The following is an 18,459-nucleotide window of genomic DNA, read 5'->3' on the forward strand; positions in this document are numbered from 1 at the left end:
TTGAAACTGCAAGTGACCTGTATGTTTTTAAAGAGCTATTGCTTATCCTAGTTCAGAGAGCAGCAAGTTTCAGTGCCCAAGTCTCAGGCAGTTCAGCTCTCAATTATGAAAGATCTGTCTCGGATCAACTTTCCTTACAATTAATGAGTTCTATGATGCCTGTGTTGCTAGGACTTAATTTAAAGCAAACTCACCTTGGCTGTTAATCTCTTTTGCAACTTACTTTGTACGCTTTGTACTGTCATATTTCCTTTTATAAACAGATACTTGATACAGTACCAAATCAAAATCAAACAGAGAATAAGAACTCTTTTTAATTTGCAGGAAATATTAGTGTAAACAAAGTGGTGCATATCTGTTATCTCCTTTCCTGCAGTGTTCATAATAAACCTTTAGATAAATCATTTTTATTATCAGTTAGGATTGCTGCAAGTATCAGTCAACTTCCATGAAAACACAAGAGCTCATATTCACCCTCTTCACTTGCATATATTTATTCATTTATATATTATCCTCTTGCAAGGCATTGGGCACTAATATCAATGAAGGTATTATATGGTTAAATCTTGTTTTATTGCTTTTAAAATTTTTTCTACATACTCAGAAAAAAATAGAAGCTTTGTAAGTTCTTCATTTTCCTATATCACACCATGTGGTTTGTGCATGAGCATGTGTGTACATGTTTCCAAATGGTATGCTTGATGTGGGCAAGAGTTTTGAAAGGAAGGTGCACATGCAGCTGTGTAAACTCATGGAATACGAGATCTGCACTGCTAATTTGGAGAGACAGACAATAGCTCTACAATGAAAGTATGAATAGTAAATAAACTCATTAGGGGCATGGTCTTGAAAGATGTGGGGCAACTTCCAAAATAACTGTATACCTTCATCTTTCAGAGGAGTCAGCAAGTCCTTGCTGACCTTGCCACCTTGCTGATTAAACCCCAACCGCTAGCCTGCTACTGGGTTTTGAATCAAGTTCAATGGTCTAATGAATAATGATTCATCCTCAAAAATGGTTAATTCCTCTCTGCATATTTTTATGGTCAATAAAATAATAACAATAGTAAGACCACTACCTTGACACTGCCATAATTTTCCTTAGAAGCACGACTCCCTGAATCAATAAGGAAACTGAGCAGCAGAAAATGTAAATGATATTGTCACAGCCAACAATTAAATTAGAGCTGGGCTAAACTAAAATCCAGTCTCCTGAATTTTACGCACTGAAGTACTCCAATTCCCTCATTAGAACAAACAGTGAAAGATATACTTCCAAGGGCTTGAAATGTGTGTTCCAGTGCAATTCTGAATGTTTAGATGCACTCACAAAGTTTACTCAAATTATCTAAACTTCTTTTATTTTATAAAACAGAGAGAGACATTTTCTAAGAAACAGACTTTTCTATATTCTTGTTTTGCATCTGCTCTTGATTGCAGCATGAAAAAAGTAGCATTTCTGTGGTATTCTGGTGTTCTGGATCCAGAGCCATCTGGAAACCAGAAGAGAGTAAAACGTATTTGGAACTATAATAAATACAGTTTGAGCCATATATAGATCTCAGAGTTGTTTTCTTGTAAGACTTCTCATCCATCCCTAGTGTCTACAACAGATTTGACAGGAATCTGTCTTCATGGATGTAGATAAGGGTCATTTTGCCATAAAGTGAAGATGGAGTGGCTACTGAGGACAAGTCATTTTAAGCAGATGGCAGCTACTCCCAAAACTGTAAGAGTCTGCTTGGCTTTCTTGCTTCCTAGGAATCTGGAAGGGCCAGACCACACTGGAAAGACAGGTGGTAAATGTGACTGCAGAGGCTAATAGTCAGCCCAGAGTATTGGTGCATTGATTGGTGTATCTTTTCCTGCTCACTCTGGTTGAAATCATATATGACAATTGCAAAGTTAGCAGAAGAGAAATGTGAATAGCAGCAGCATTGATAATTATTGCCGTGGACAAAGTGGGTTTGTAAAGCAACAAAATGATGGAAAAAAGCTTTTTCTCAGAGATCTTTTCTGGTCCTAATGATGATCCTATGATTGTATGATCTGAGCAGAAAAGCTAGCACTAGAAGAATTAAGACTCAAATTATGAAGTTACTTACCCCTATTGTGATTCAGTTGCCACCAAATGAGCTGTATTTTCTGAGAATCTGATGTTTGATCTCATAATACCTAGTTGATTTTAATTTTATTTGAAATTGCAGGAGCTGTTTACTATCTGTGAGAGCAAAGATGAATGTTAGTGGGCAGAACTAGAGAAATGTTCTGCATCTCTTTCTATGCAGGGTTGCATAGAAATGTATGGGCTACTGGGGTAACCCAGTGATATCCTGCTATAGCCACAGTTGCTTATCCCTGTGCTTTAAAAAAGCGACACAAGCATGTGCTTAGTTTTAAAAGCACACTTACCTGCAGAAGAGCTTACATTATCCTGCAGAAGAGCTTACTCCAAAAATTGCTAAAGCTTCCTGCTTCCTTTCTCTTGGAATACCATTGGAGCCAAGAGAAAATAAAATTTCCTACCTTGAAAGCAATCATTTCTGCGCTGCTATAGTATATTCACAACCTCCTGTATCCCTACCAAGTGTAGGAGAATAGATATGAAAATCAATTCTTATTATCTGAAATACAAGTCTAGCCATGCTTTAAACCATCAGTGTCACACTGCAGCCGCTCAAGGAAAGCTGGTAATGTAGAGCAGTGGCAGCTGAGGAAGGAAAACATGTCAGACCATGGGTCAGGTTTAATGCCATTAGTGCTTACTTTGCTAGGAAAACATTGTCAACATTCTTGCATGGGCTGGCTTTGTCACAGAGCCAAGGCAACATCAAATAGTTCTGGCTGTCAGGACCTGCTCTAGTTGTGTCAGAGTGCTCAGTCTTCTTGAAGGATTGGAATATAGGTAAATATCAAGATAAACTTCTGCAATTTTGAATTTTCTTTGTGTTTGCTATTTCCATCTCTTTTCTACTCAGTTGCATGTTTTGGCATCCTTCCCCATAATGTAAACATTATGTGGTGTTTGGAAATAAAAAAACAGAGCAGTGTATATTGTAATTCTCCAGAGATGCCTTTTCATACTGTGTGAATTGAATTTCAAGGAAGAAAAGGTAACTCAATGCATCTGAGTTTTCTGAAGTCTGGAAATTCTAATCTATAGGTAAGAAAGCTGTATTCATCCCCACTAAGGCTTGCAGCCTGTGTCTGGGCTTCAGCAGCCTTCTGTGGCTGCACCTCTGGAGCTCTGATAGGATGCCCCAGGGGTGGCATCGACGTTTAGTTCAGCAGCAAACCATAGTCGGATGGCTGGTAGGATGAAAATTGGTTCTTATATCTGCTGTAATTCCATGACCACCCAAAACAATTTTTTTTTAATGTTAAATTTGTTGTCTACTATTTGTTAGCTTTTGTTTCTAAGTAGATTAATGTGGTTTTTTTTGTGTGTGTGTCTAATGGTTATGTTTTCTTCTAAGACAAAAGACGCTGAGTAGGAGAAGATTTTCTGGGCAATAGCAAACCAACCCTGCAGCCCTTTCTCAGGCAAAACTCTCTCTAAAACTTGAGTCTGCAGAGAATTCTTGGTCTCACAGTTCATGAAAATTGATATGTTTTTCAAAAGCATGAGGTCCTGGTAGGACATATTGCTTACTTTGGTTCAGGAAGTAGAAAGTGAGCAAGCCAAAGAACAGCTGTTTTCAATTGCAAATTTAGGCTTCAAATGTGGTAATAAAAAAAACTGTCATTAACTTTTTTTTGGTCTAACTACTCATCCTTTCTATATGCTAAATTTGAATACCATTTATGCATACTGTTTTTATTGCAGTCTAGGACTTCATGGAGATATGGCAATAAGCAACGACCTCAGGACTGGAACAGCTCTATGCACATTATTACTGGCACAGAGATGCTCAGAGATCAGGCTCTTTTGGTCAGGGTCATGCATACCTTTGTGTTCTTCAAGCCAGCACTGTGAAGGGCCAGCTGACACAGTGAGACAATGAAATACTGAGAGTAAACACTGAATGAGAGCTTCTAGGTGACAGAGGAATTCCTGAGCTGGAAAGGAAATGTCAGTGCTTGCTGTTTGCAGACTGATGTGAGACTGCAGATGTTCAGTGGCAAACTGCATCCTGTTGTCTTGCCCACTTACCCTGTACCCAGATGCTCCTTTGTTTGGGTTGGTTTGCATTTACTCCATAGTTCAGGATCACAGAGTCCCAGAGGCAAGTCACAGCATTAGTTCCTCACACATATGCTGCATGAGTAAGGACTCTGTGATATGACCTGAGAAAATAAAAGTTCACAGACTTAAAATAAGTAAATACATAAATAAATAAGGACAGGAAACTGTGCTTGAGTTGTTTTTAATGCCACACAGAAAAAACAACTCATGGGTTCCAAACATAAGCAATGAAGCTTCTTTTTTTTTTTTTATTTTATGGGAGAAAAAAAAAAAAGCTTAGCTGAAAAATCTTTCAAAGGCAGACATTCCCACACTGGCATGGGCAGGAGGTATGCTCTGCTTTCATGAGAAGGTGAGGATTTTATATCAGCCAAAGGAGCTGTCGTGCTGCCTGCAGTATGGTGCAGATTGCATGCTGAGGAGCAGATTCTGATTTGGCTGGGAGGAACTTTGAGATGCTCTGTCTGAACTGGAGGTTATCACAGAGGTACACAGATGCATTTTTGCTGGTTTGTTTTGAGGTTGTGACCATATTGGTTCACAAATATAAACATTTCTGGGGAACAATTTACTTGTTGTGTAAAACATATAGTCAGGAACAGTGTGAAATCAGTGCTGTTCTAAATGATGCACAAGTAAGCTACATGCTTTGAGGATGGAAAAGAGCTCATAGTTTTAGGCCTTGTGTTGTTCCAAACTGGTTGACTTTGGGTGACCACCAGGCCAATTTAGCTGACACATTGAGGACCTCAGGTCAGTCTTCACTCTTCCTTTGGCTCTTGGAGTCATTCCTCCTAATAATAACATATTGTGCCTGTAAGGGTTATGGCAAGTAAAGCAGCCTTTGGATTGCTTTAATCTACGTGAAGTAACCACTATGGTAGAGATGTACAATGACTACAGAGTGTTACAATGCTTCCTCTTTAAGTATACCATGCAGTCCTCAGCTGTGCAGCACAGGATGAGTCTCTGCCACTGGCAGCTAAAAGCTTAAATCCCAGCCCACAATGCTGGATTCATTCTGCTGGGCTGAAGTGAGGGAGTTTGCAGTCAAACTGAGACAAGTTCCTGCCTTTCCTCCCCAAAAAGGTGAAGCATGGGATAAAAGCAAGGTTTGAAAACAATCTGGGTTGTGGAAAGGATAGAGTCTGACTGCAGAGAGGTGGTGAAAGTTGAACATTTACAGCCAGAACTTGGATTTCAGACCTAGATGGGAGGATGAGGCAGCTGAGGTGACAGAAGGCTCAGTCTTAATTTGGCCAGAATTCCATTTATCCATTTCTCTTGTTCCATCCTCAAATAGCCAGGTGAATTTACTTTCTTTGTTATTTACCTGTGCAGCTGTGCTGCTTATACACACTATGATGCTGCCTGTTTCTCCTGCTCTCCACCTCCTGTTGGTTTTGCATTTGAGGGGTCAATGTCCATGTAGATATCTGAAAGAGGAGGAGATATTTTTAGACCTGAACCTTGTACTATTCATCTGTTTTCCTTGTTACTTGTACAACCATAGAAACAGCCTTTTTCCATCTCAGGAGATTATTTGCAAATAATTTTTTAACATATATGGTTTCATGTTATGTTGCCAGCTCCTTAATCATTCAGTGTCATTACTGATATGCTTTAGAACAGTTTAGGATAGTTTGCCTCTGTTGTCATCTGCATTGTGTATTGACATGACAACAATATGTGCCACTGGTTGGGAATAGCAGTGTGGGGAATGATGGCGTTGTGAGAAAGTCACTTTGAGAGCTTCCAGCTTTTTAATATTTGTAATGCTTAGGAACCCTAACAGCCTTGTTCTGTACCAAATACTTTTATACTTCATTCAGCATATTTTGATGAGAAATGACAATAGAATGCTGTGTTTCCTATTTACAAAATGAAATATCTAAGTATATTTAATGACTTCTTATAGTCAAAGTGCTTAAGCTATCTCTAGGACAGCTATGTGGCTCTACAATTATTATTAAATGTTGGTGGCATTCAGATAACTTTTTTTTAAACAAAATGGATTCAGTTTAGTCTGTTGCAAAACATACTGTTAGTATTTTGAGGGTGCCTTTTTAATAGTAAAAAAAATAGCAATAAATTGAAATGAAATATGTTCAAAAAATGAGACAAAATTGCTTGAATGAGTATATAAAATGTTATGGTTTAAGACAGCCTAAATTATAATTCAACCATTTGATAATACTAATACTTTCTCTTTAAACATAGGGTAGAAACTAAAATCCATTAATACATGTTTCAGCCCTGCTGAGGAGATAAAGCACCACACAGTTTGCCTGACCTCTACTATTTACTACTTAATGCAGCACTCATTTACCACGGTGACGTATGCAGAATAAATAGATAATGCAGACGGGTGAGAGAGAATCCAGCTTTTAGCACTAACCTCATTATGTTCGGAATACTGGGGAGGAGTTGCACTTAAAGTATCAATCGCCTCATTTAGTGAGCTTCCAGAGGGGAAAAAAGAAAGCTAACTATTTATGTGAAGCAACCAAAGGTAAAGGCTTATGTCAAAACTCACCAAAAGTAGGAATCTGGACTGAAAGCTAGCAAAGAGTGTAAGGAAAAAGCTGCTACCAGTCAGGGAGCTTCTCATCAACTGCACAAGGCTGGACTGCTGAAAACTAAAGTGTATGGGAAGTGCAGAGCTTGGCTTCCCTTTCCTTAGGCAGGAGCTGGCTGTGTCACCAGCGATTAGGAGCAGCCTAATCTCCTTTTACAGCCATCAAAGCAGCTGTAGAGTAGAATTATATTCTATGTTTACTGTTTTTCTCTACTCCTCCTCAAAGCCCTAATCCTATGTCTGTATTTAAAATCATCACTTGTAATATTTTTCTTAATATCTTTGCTGGAGGATCGGGAGAATATGATAGCAGAGTAAAGTGCAGTTACATGCTGTCTATCTTTGCCTTTTCCCTGGGATACCTGGACACATGTACTGCAGAGCGTGAATGCCTTGGCCCTTTTTTTTTTTATCTTGAAGGTCAAACCATGCTTATAGAAGTTCATTAGCAGCACTGAATGCACAAGTGTGCATTTTGAAGGCAGCATTTTCCACATTTCCATATCCTTCATTCTGACAGCACATCAGAGGAGTCGCACCAAGCAGTGCAAGAGCTTTGTTGGGCCAGATGGAAAGTTCAGGAAAGCAGTAAGCTCTGCTGCATCCTCCAGTGCTGTTTATCCACGTACAGAGATGCCCAACAGACTAAACATTTCAGCAGGGTCTCAGCTCGGAGAAGACAAGCTTGTGGTGATAGTGTTCTTTGAAGTCTTTGAAGCCCTCTGCCTTAGCAGTTCTCTGGCAGTGGTAAAAGCCAAAGACGTACCTGAACATTTTCCCGCTCTTTTTCTGACCACCGCCAAGCAGCCCCCACACACCTGCAGTTCGTGCTCTGCCCTCTCCCTGTGCTGGGATCCACAAGAACTGGCTGAGACAGGCAAAGAACAGGAGAGCAAGCAGGACCAGCTGATCTCACATTCTTCAATGCTGTTTTATAGCCTTTTCTTTTGAGTGGAATTATACTGAAGAACTAAAAAGTGACAGAGTGGAGGAAGGTGGAGAGAAAAGGCAAGAATGTTCTTTTTAAAGAATCGGGATCCAGACGTTTTGGTGCAGATCGACATGAATTTTTTACTTGCTGCTTTTGAAATAAGGTAAGTAGACAGAAGAGCTGCAGTTATTCAGAAATGTGCTTTCATGCTTCCCAAAATGCTGATATTAGTGGATTACTTGGGCCTTAATGTGTATAGCATATCCTGTCGGAGGGTGTGGAACAATTCGTTCCACATGAATCACAGTGCTGTTCTGCTGATTGTGACAGTTCAAAGACGTAGAACACAAGAGGCAGGGTTCTTTTGCTCTGGTATTCAGTGAGGTTAGTAGAAATTCTGCTAAATGTCTTTGAAAATTACAGGCTAACTTACTCCAAGTTAACAAATAATCACCCTGTCATTTCCATCCTGTCTAGCCATGTTCATAGTGAGAATGAGATTCTGGAACCTCATTTTGTTGACTCTTTGAAAACTTCCAGATAGGAAAACAAAAAATGAATCTACAAAACTGACTTTTGCATATTCTTCTTGTAAAATGATGATAAACCCCAAGCAGCACTATTAATAGTAGTTAACTTGGTTTGAACATAAACTGACACATGTATTGTGAAGGGTTTTATGTATGCGCAGTCTCATCATAGGAAAGCAGAGCACTTGGCAAGGAGTAGTTTAAGACACGTTTTTACTGAAATCCTTGAGATATTATTCCAGAAAGGAAGGAAACTGCAAAGGCAGCAATAATAATTGGTGGCTAAGGAAGAGTTTTCTTTTGTGTTTGTTTTCTTCTCCCCTGACAAATGTCACTTTCCACAGTGTACAATAGACAACTGTTCAGCTAGGAATTTTTTTTCTTCTATGGTTTTACAAGTTATCACAGCAAAGAAATGTTTGAATCTTTTAGTTTTGGCTGTTGGTGATGGCTTTCATCTTAGAGCTTAGAATGCTCTTACAGCTCACAGCGGAGTATTTGGCAGCTGCTCACAGATGTAGGTCCAGCTGCTGCCACTTCTACAAAAAGGTTGCCATCAGTGGATCAGTTCTGAGCCATTTTCCATTGCAATTGATTCCTCTATATGAAGCTACTAGGAAATAGTTTACATGCATACCAGGGGATCCACTACTATTGCATTTCTGTTAGTTATGGACTTTTCTTTATGAGCTTTGCCTCAGATGAATTTAGATCTTCAACCTCTTTTCTGTCTCATTTGAACACAGACTGAACATAAAGCAAGCAAGCAGCCAGGAAGTAACATGTTATTGATATTATTAATTTTTTCTAGTCAATTCATAACTCATTATCTCAAGGTACTTAACCATTTGTATTTGAAAATGTTTGATGAACATGCTAAATCATTTCACAGATTGATACTTTGGCTTGAGCATTTGAATCAATGGGCAAACTACTTGGGAAATTTGTGTGAATGTGCTTTGGTAACATCTGGTAGAACATAATCCACCATTTGCAAATATTTAACATTTTGACAGTATGTTTTGCTTGGATGTAATAGTTTCAGAGGGAAGTTTCTGCTCTTTGACCCTGTTTCTCTGAGTATTTGCCAGCAGTCACTGAACAGCTCTGGCCTTCCTCAGGCCTCTCAAAGCAGTCTTCGTCTTCACTTCTCACTTAGTGCCTTCTTGTAAATCTTTTCTTTCACTGTTATGCTCCAGGCTAGGTATGGTTATTCTTTGCATTTGGAAATTGTCCTTACCCCATACAGAAAAGATGCAATCTCTCTTGACATCCGCTTTTGTGTCAGAATAGACCTGGTGTCAGTATAACCTTAGCATTAGGTAAGTTCTCCATCTCATTCAGAAAATTATGAGACGATGTCAATTTTCCAGTCCTTGTCCCTTGCCTTGTTCCATCTCTCTGTTTTTCCAAGGCCATCTTGTACTTCACTTTGACCTTCCAGCATCTCCCAGCACCCAGAAATGCTAGCTGTCAGATTCTCCTCCCACTGCAATGACACTCTTTTCTGGAGTCACCAGAGCTCATGCCAGAAAATCAGCATCACCCTGATTTACATATATTTGTTCCACAAAGAAAGGAGATTTTCTTACCTACGTTTTTCAGTCTACAAGAGAGTTAAGTCATCCTAACAGAATGCCCCTAAAAGAGAGGTGTGTATAGGTCATCATGTGTCTTCTTAGTATCACTTTTTACACGTTTGAGACTTGAGTTTACAACCAGCCTCCAGGCCCATAGGCCAAGTATTTTAAATTCTGCATTGCAAGCGCACCAGTTTGCTTCAGTTTGACTGTTATTTTTCTTTAGTTAAATGAATTAATTTGAGTCTTCAAAGATGTGACTATCAATTTGACTGTCATTATTTAGTTTAGGTATTGAATAACAGTTCAACAGGAAGCCAGTAGGCTGAAGTTCTTTCCATGTTGTAGTAACTTGGAAACGGTTAATTAAATAATAGAGTGGTTTGTTTGTTTGTTTTTTGTTTTGTTTGTTTTTTTCCAAACTCATGCTATAAATCTTGGATAAAATCTTGACTTCGAAGTCAATGGTAAAACTTCCTGTCACTTATGACTTACTGAAATCAGCAGTAAAATCTTTTTTTTTTTTGTTTCATATCTCGTAAATTCTCTTTTGTTTTGCTGATACAGACCTCAGATTTGACCTAGTATCTGCACTATGCAGCCTTCAACATGGTTTGAAGTTCAGAGCTGGAATTGTTATATCTGGAGCACCGCTCACTTCCCATCAAGCCTAGTTAAAGTAGGCATTGAAGGTACTCCCCTTTTTGAAGAGGGCCAGTGTGTAATAGGTGCAGATGACAAATAACAAAGATTTGGGATTAAGCTTACCTCTGTTTTGCTATAAATGGGAAAAAATACTTTGTACTTAACTAGATGATATTCTTTCGGAAGCAATTAATTTATGGAGCTCTGACGCCAGGTATGGGCTGCCCCTGACTTGGTACTTCTGGACACAGTGATACCTCGAGGTTCTGCTGGGGAGGTCTGCCAGCCTTAAAGCTACAGAGTCCACACCGGTCAGCTACAAATTATATGGAAAACTTATTTCAGAATAATTCCCTCAAAAACAGTGAGATATTTATCTTGGTATGAGAAAATGTATTTAAGAGACCAAAAGGAAAAAAAATAAGTTTTTGACTTTCTTCCTTTTGATTCCATTAATTTAGCCAGTTGTTCTTTGAGAGCCCTCTCAATTGACTTCACCCAAGAGAAGACTGTAGTGCTTAGAAAGCAACTCCAGGAAAGTAGCTCCAAGCCTAGCACTGATGGGAAGCTAACTCAGTTATTCCATCAGTCATTAGTTATTCAAAGAGAACCTCTCTCTCTGGAAAGAACTGCCAAGTCTAAAAGTGTCCCCATGTGCTTGATGAGGAGCTTCTGGCCAGGAAGCTCTCCTCCAGCATTCCTTACTCGCTGGGCTCATCACAGAGCAGGGCCAGAGAAGATGCCTCATGAGCACAGAAGTGCAAGCCTTGTGCTATGAGGAACTTCTGCATTGAGGGACTTTCTCAAGGCAGATTTTTCCACAAAGCCTGCTTTGTCTTCTAGTAAAATCACAACAGAACTAGTCAGTAAAGTAATTAAAAGTATAAAACAAATACAAACAGCAAAACATACTCAAATATTACAAGGTGCACAGCACAAGGAATGTGGCTGTGCTTTGCTTAGTGTATGATCAGAGCATTCAAGAAGGCAGAAAGGCCAATTCAGTTGCTCTTTATTCATCACTATTCATTATTATTAACTATTAATTATAAAGGAGAAGGCAAATAATGAATTTTGTATTATTTTCCAATGTATATACATATTTTTGGAATTTATATTTAAGAGGTTTGGGCCATCGTAGGGAGGGGAGAACAGAAGGCTGACAGCATAATGCTTAAGAGGAATGATTTTTTGCTGCTTGTTATTAACAATTGACAGCCGCTCTCTGTAAGGCTTGGAACAGATTCATCACTGTTATATTCTAGTTTAATGCCAGTGAAACTAGACTGATTTCCATGTGTCTGGCATGAAACTGGAATAAGAAGCTGGTAAGCAGGCAGTATAATTCCCTTCTGAGATCTGTGTGATGTGAACAATACATTTAGTTTCACGTTTGAGGTTTGTAATGTCTCCATTTACTTCCAAATGAGATTACAGTATCAGAATGTACATTTTAAAGCAATTTTTATCTGTGTGATTTATGGAAGAGTTTTATTCCATGCTCTTATGGCTGTGCAGTTGTAGGTAGGTCCTTGGATTCTGTCTCTGTGGTGCACAGTGATGCAGACACTGGGCCAGATGCTGTTTTACTGGTAGAAATATGATCATTCTCTTCATTTAAGAGTTGGCTGCAAGCAACATTAGGAAGCATTTGGACTAACTAAGTAGATTTCTGTCTGTGCTCAGTACTAGCAATGTCATCTTGAATATTGACAGTGGGAAATACAAGTTATTCAAACGTTAATTATACCAATTTATCTGGAAAGAAAATAGAGCGTGTTGAAACAGCTGATTTGTCTGGCCCATGGTATTCTAGTGAACTCTGGAAGTCCGGTTACGGTCTGGGGCTCTAGATAAACTTGGGCAATGCTGAGCCAGCTTAGTGTAGGAGTCAGTGTGAGCAAATACATTTGAGCTGAATGAAATAGCTAACTGAGCCCCGGCAAACTCCTGCCAGGGCTCTCTGTGAGCTCAAAACCAACCACAGCTGCCTTCTTACTCTATTTCACATGCATATTTTTGACCAGCTTGTCCCCTCTAGTTCCATCAGTTCAATCGTTCTCTGTCCCCTCCGCCAGGACAACATTTCTGTACTGTGTCAATACGTGGCACATGGAAGCCATCCACCACAGTGTTCTCAGAGGCAGGTAGCAGTACCCCTAAGTGCTGTCAGGGTAGCTCAGGAACTTCCACAGGATGCGTGCCTGTGCTGCGGGCACCTTACAGAACAACCTTGAAAAAGCTTGTGTTTGCAGCAAACTCCTCTTTCCCCTGTTCTTATTAATATTTCCTCTACAAATCTCTCTATTTGTGTTCCCTAAAGGTAATTTAAATGGTGATTACTGTGTGAAATGCAGCAGAACTATAACGAACACACTCTCCTGTCAGCACTTGACTGAGGAGGGAGAAGACCCTCTAGCTATGTTTATTGCAGTAGCTGCTATACTGGATTTTAATGAGATGTTTTTGCAATGAGAAGATTTTCAGAAACACATACTCATGCCAGGAGGGCTTACCAGGATATTTTTTTGTAATTAAATGTAATTATGTTCATACTCATAGTCAATTTTTCATTGATAGATATAGACAAATAGAAACCAACAAGTAAAAGTCAATTAGCTACGCAAGCATTTTTTTATTGCCTTACTGTACTTTTTTTCTGTCTCCTACCTCAGTGGTTAAAAAGCTATGAAATTCTAGCTTATCCAGCAATGTGCGGTTAGTGTTCTGCCAGAAGCAGAGCATGAAATATTTTTTGATTTTATTTTGTCTTCTGTAGGAAAGGAAAAGTAGTTTTGATAGTAGGAAAAAAAAAAAAAAAAAGACCACAAAATAACATTACGACAAACGGTTTCTAAGTCTGATTTCAATGAAGTTGTTTTACAAATACCAGTGGCAAATACAAGCTGTGTTTTTTATTTGAAGCTCCTCAGCTCTGTTTTTCTAGTGAAAATTCCAAACTCTCTACATGGAACTTTCTCCAACAATTATACTACACTTTTGCTGAGTTTCTCTTGTGTAAAAGCCAGTTTCTGACCTGCTTTTTTCCTCCAGGGCCTGACTGAAACCCTATAGAAGAGGCTTTTATTTGCTCTTGCCATTGGGAAAGAGAGAGGTGTACTTAGCTGGATGAGTGTTTGCTGGATGACTCCACTGCAGATTCCATGGGTGATGTCAGTGGCGAAGTCTTTCAATATACGTCACCTCTTGCCCTGCATAGCTGCTGCAAGTGCATTAACATTGTCCAGTGGGAAACAAGAGGCAGATTTTGATCTGTGAAACAACCATTACGTTTCCCCCAGCATGACCTCGCCATTTAAATCATAATGGAGACTTAGGGGAAAAGTGATAAGCCGCTTCTGGTGGGCATTATTCTGCAGGTAGCCAGCATTCATAGGCTCAAATCCTGTCTGACCTCAGAGAACAGCACCTTATTTCTGGCTTTGTATAAAGATACCCTTGGAGTAGTTCAGCTTATTCTTTCAGCATGGTTGGATGACTGTGCTAATTAATGTTAAAATGAGCTAAGCTAACACGAGTGTGTGGGAGACAAATCCCCACTTTGCAGCAATTTGGGTACGTACAAATGAGTTCTCAGCTCTTCTCATATGATTTAAAATACCGCTTGAATAACAAAAACATTTAAAAAAAATCAAATCAGAAATGATTTGAGTATTAGATTCTTGTTAGCTAATTAGGCCAAGAGTCAAACTGGAAAAATGCCATGTGTTCAGATTTGTAGTATAATAGGGCAGCACTGCATGCTGTAAGCACTGTTATGATCTGTGAGAAGAAAATGGAGAAGCGTTAAATGGTCGTCTTCCTTCTCTGGCCCCAAAAATGAGAACTTAGAAGTTATCTACCAAGAATTTAACATAAGGCAGAAATACCTCTTTAATTGAACATATATTCTCTGTAATTGCCTGGTTATAAACATGACAAGAAAGTTTTTCATTCCTTATAAATAGGAATTTTTTATGAGTAGAATCCTGACCGTACAAAGGTCAGGTCACTGAGAACTGAAGGCAAGCGAGATTTCAGGAGTTGCGTTCCCTTTTGTGAATCAATTCTGCTTCAGATCATTTCCTCAGTCTTCTCAAGGGGACTTCAGGATCTAAGAATTTAGTAAAGAAATTCAGTTTTTCTAATTGCCACTGGATTTGGCAGGGATCTAAAGCTGGGAATTATCTGTCTTGTTGGATTTCAGTTTGGTGGATACATTGCAGCAGCTGACCCATTGTGTTCCTTCTTACCTTGTACCATCCATTCCCATCATAAATTTTGTTGTCTCAGAGATATCTCCTTATGCCAGAACTGATCTTTTGTGGTGAGAACATCAATTTGGACATGAAATGACTCTCATATGGACACTATTATTAAGAACACGCTTTCACAACATTATTTGAACCGCTTTCAAGGCAAAAAGGATTACAATGGAAAAACATTGTTTATATCCAAGCAAGACTAATCACTCAAATATAAATGCAGTCCTCCAGTTAAGTCAGTATGGCTCAAGGTATTTCCTTGGGCAGAGATCTTTTAATCAAGCTCCAGTGCACACTGCACTACTGCTCTGTTCTCACTAAATATCTCCTCTAACTTCTGCTACAGCCCACTACCTGTGTTTCATCACTACCACAGCTACACAAAAAGGCAGCACTTGCTTGCTTGCTTTTCCTTTCTCCCTTTCTTTTCATCTTTCCACTTTCCTCTACAGAGAGAATTTTTATTTTCTTTTCCCTGTGTTGATCTATGGCAAGCAGTGATCTCAGCTTCACCTCTCTTTGAAGATCTATATACTTTGTTGAGTTTTTCTATCAAAATGCCTTTCAAAAATAAGCATGCAATGTTCTTTCTGTGCTCAAACATCTACCAAAATGTACTGTTGACCAAAAGATATCTCCAGCTGTCTCTGCCTTTCTTTTGATCTCAAAATACATACGAAACACCTCACACCTGCTGCTTCAGGTTTGTCTCCTTTGGTCATTCCAGCTTTTTTCTGGATTTGAAAAACTACTGGTGTATTTTTGTAAGTCATTCTTGAATTTCTGCATTGTTTGTTGCTATTTATTGTCTCTCATTGCCCTGTGGATATCAATGATTTCTGTAACTTGACAGGACAGGTTTTGATCAAAAAGCCGACATTATTTAAGGGCTGCTGGATAAAAGGAAAGGACGGAAACTTTCTGGTTCTCATAAATTCAGTGTTACTTCACTAAGAGGAATAGTTAAAGTGCAAGCCCAAAGGGTTAGAGAAATGCAAATCCTTGGGGAGAAGACCTGAAACCCAACAAAGCTGCTGTCTGCAGCGAGACTGACTCCTTATGCAAGTCTCAAGCTGGGTTTTCCACAAATTCTTTGAATCCGAACAAGCCTAGTGTTTCAAGAAGGAACAGGACATAATTTACTCTTAATTGTTCTCTGTTTAAAGTTTTCAATTTGTTTCATTTTCAGCCTCTAAACTAAGTCCAGGAACTTGAGGTAAAAATTCTGGTGTTGAGTATTTGAAGTCTGTGTCTCTCTGTCATGCTTCTAATAAGAAACATTGCAAGGACTTAAATAATCAGCCATTTAGCCGGGATATCTTCATGATCCAAAGTGCTTTAAAAGGCTACAAGGTTCTGCTATACTTATTTACAGGTAGGGAATTCAAGGAAGAGATTAGTCAGCTTCAAGGTCATGCAAATGTCAATGGCAGGAACTGGCCTCCTGATTGTCTTGTCTAATTCCGTAGCTGTGGGACCACACTGAAGTAATCAGTGCTGTTTTGAACCACGTTTTTCAACCTTGAGTATAAATCAAATGAAGGTCTCTTGTATAAAGCTTATGTGAAATCCATACTTCAAGAAAGATCAGTAAGTCAATTAATGTTTGCAAGATACATGTGCTTGAGGGTAAGGAACGCAGTAGGAAATGCAATTAGTCTGCCTGGACTGGTTCTTCCCCTGACAAAAAATCACATTAGAGGCAGCTGATACCTAGATACAAAGGTGGATGAAGCGATGGCACACAGAACTGATTCATCCTCCGAATCTGTCACACATCAGTAGAAATTGGACAATTATATTTGCAAGTAGTGGTGCAGTTAGATTTTTGTCTATGTTTTTAATGGCTCTTTATTTTAGAGCTTGTAACAACAGTGCATCAAAGATCCTGAATGATCTTTGTGGAATGTTTGGAAAGTTTTCATTGGAAGAGACTCTGATCATTAACCGCATCAATACAAAGCTAGAAAAATAATTTTGTCTCGTGGACAAGCTGATTTTAGAGCAATGGTTAGGAAAATTTGCAGCTTCTCCGCTTCATGTTATTTGATTTAATTGTTAGATAAGTTTCCAGAATATTTATTTTCATTAGGAATCTCTATTATTGACTGTTTCTGTCACACCTATTCTCCAAAACAAATAAAGGCAAAAAAGTGATATCAGGAAATATTTCACAGCCTTTCCTAAGATTACAGTAGTGGTGTCCTTAAACTTTTCAGATTTAAGATGAGACTTCATTGCACTTTGGTTTGCTGATTTTGAATGTTACTGTTACTCTTGAGTGTCATTACTAGCCTATTAACAGTCGAGTGAAGGGGAAGGTCTTGTTGGTGCTTACTGGAGCCCAGCAGAGCCCTGAGTGAGGCTGCTGCATGCCATTCTGCAGCCATAGCGCAATGCTTGGGCACCACAAATCGCTTGGGCTTGGAGCCCTGCTGCCAGCCCAGCCAGACAAAAAATGGGAGTGAAGGGCTTCAGACACAATACAGTATTATAAGGCCTCAGGTTTTCTGAGTGATGCAAAGGGGAAGCTGCAGATCAACAGAGTGTTTTCTTATTTACAGGAATGTTCTAGGGTGCTGGGCAGAGCTGCAAGACTTTGCACCAGGAAACGCTTTTGTACTAACTTTTCTATTTTGTATCTTTTCATTTTCTAGAAAAAGATGAGAAAAGAACAAACATCTCACAGGCAGAAGTAAGTGAAGTATTTTTTTCTTAAAATTCATTTACTGTTAGGATAGAACTACTGTTAAAACCCCTCCAAAATGTCCTGGTCCATGGCTGTAGTTGCCTACACTTACACGCTCACATGCCTCCAGCAGCACAGCCAACCCAAACCCAACTACTGTGTCCACCAGCTCTGCTTCCTCACCCTCCTGCTTCAAGCAGAGGGCTGCAGGCAGCTGTGGGGCTGCAGGCAGCTGTGGGGCTGCAAAAGTCCCTTCTTGCTGTCCTTTGCCTAGCCCACAGTAGGCACAGGACTGAAGCTGTCTGCAGGAGAGCTGAGAACCGGCTCCTCCCCTCTCATCTTCCCTCCCACAGCTCCTGCAGTTCCTTCTCGCTTTAGCCTCCACCAATTGCCCAGAGAATCCAGCAGAGCTCTAAAATAGCTGCGGGAGGTATTGATTGTTTCAGACTTGGATTCAAATGCAGACTTATCAGTGATTCACTGGGGTGAGGATCAGCAACCTATCACAGAGTGATTATAAATAGCTTTCTCTTTCCAAAAGACAATCTTTTATTTATAAATGTTATCACTCCATCCATTGTGATAAGGTAATAGGATTGGTGGCATTTGTGTGGCAGTGTTTTTCTTAAGAGCTGTCTCCAGCAATCTTTGAAGAGATTAAAATTCACTGGTGATACACCAGAGGAAAAGTAGGAGGCAGCATCATTGTAAGCAAATAAAACTAAAATTGATGAGAGCAAGTAAAGCTTGCTCAGGCACAGCTTTTTTTTACATTTTTCTTGGGAATGTGGTATGTCTTCCAAACCTAGCCATGTGTGAGATATTATGTGATTTTATTATCCTCTGTATATGGAGATATTCCATGTTGGTACATACGCCAATTGAACTTTTGCAGAAATTGCACTGCCTTAGCACTGGAGTATGTTTCAGTTAGGTCTTGTTAGATATGCACTGATGTAATCATTCCACGTGTAATTTTAATGCTGTCATTTTGGAATAATTCATCTTTTGTGCATAGGTGTGACTTTGGGGTCAAAAAGTTATATTATCTCTAA

General features: G+C 39.3%; 1 protein-coding gene across 1 annotated transcript in view; it reads left to right on the forward strand.

Annotated features, from left to right (window-relative positions):
- PPP1R1C (protein phosphatase 1 regulatory inhibitor subunit 1C) overlaps window positions 1-18,459 on the forward strand; it is a 41,242-nt gene that overhangs the window by 3,588 nt on the left and 19,195 nt on the right. Inside the window, exon 3 of the mRNA XM_052676064.1 lies at window positions 17,373-17,410. Coding sequence (XP_052532024.1) covers window positions 17,373-17,410 — 38 coding nt within the window. The remainder of the gene's footprint in view (window positions 1-17,372; window positions 17,411-18,459) is intronic.

This window comes from Tympanuchus pallidicinctus, unplaced genomic scaffold, assembly GCF_026119805.1.
Source record: "Tympanuchus pallidicinctus isolate F22 unplaced genomic scaffold, pur_lepc_1.0 scaffold15, whole genome shotgun sequence".
NCBI classification, from domain to species: domain Eukaryota; kingdom Metazoa; phylum Chordata; class Aves; order Galliformes; family Phasianidae; genus Tympanuchus; species Tympanuchus pallidicinctus.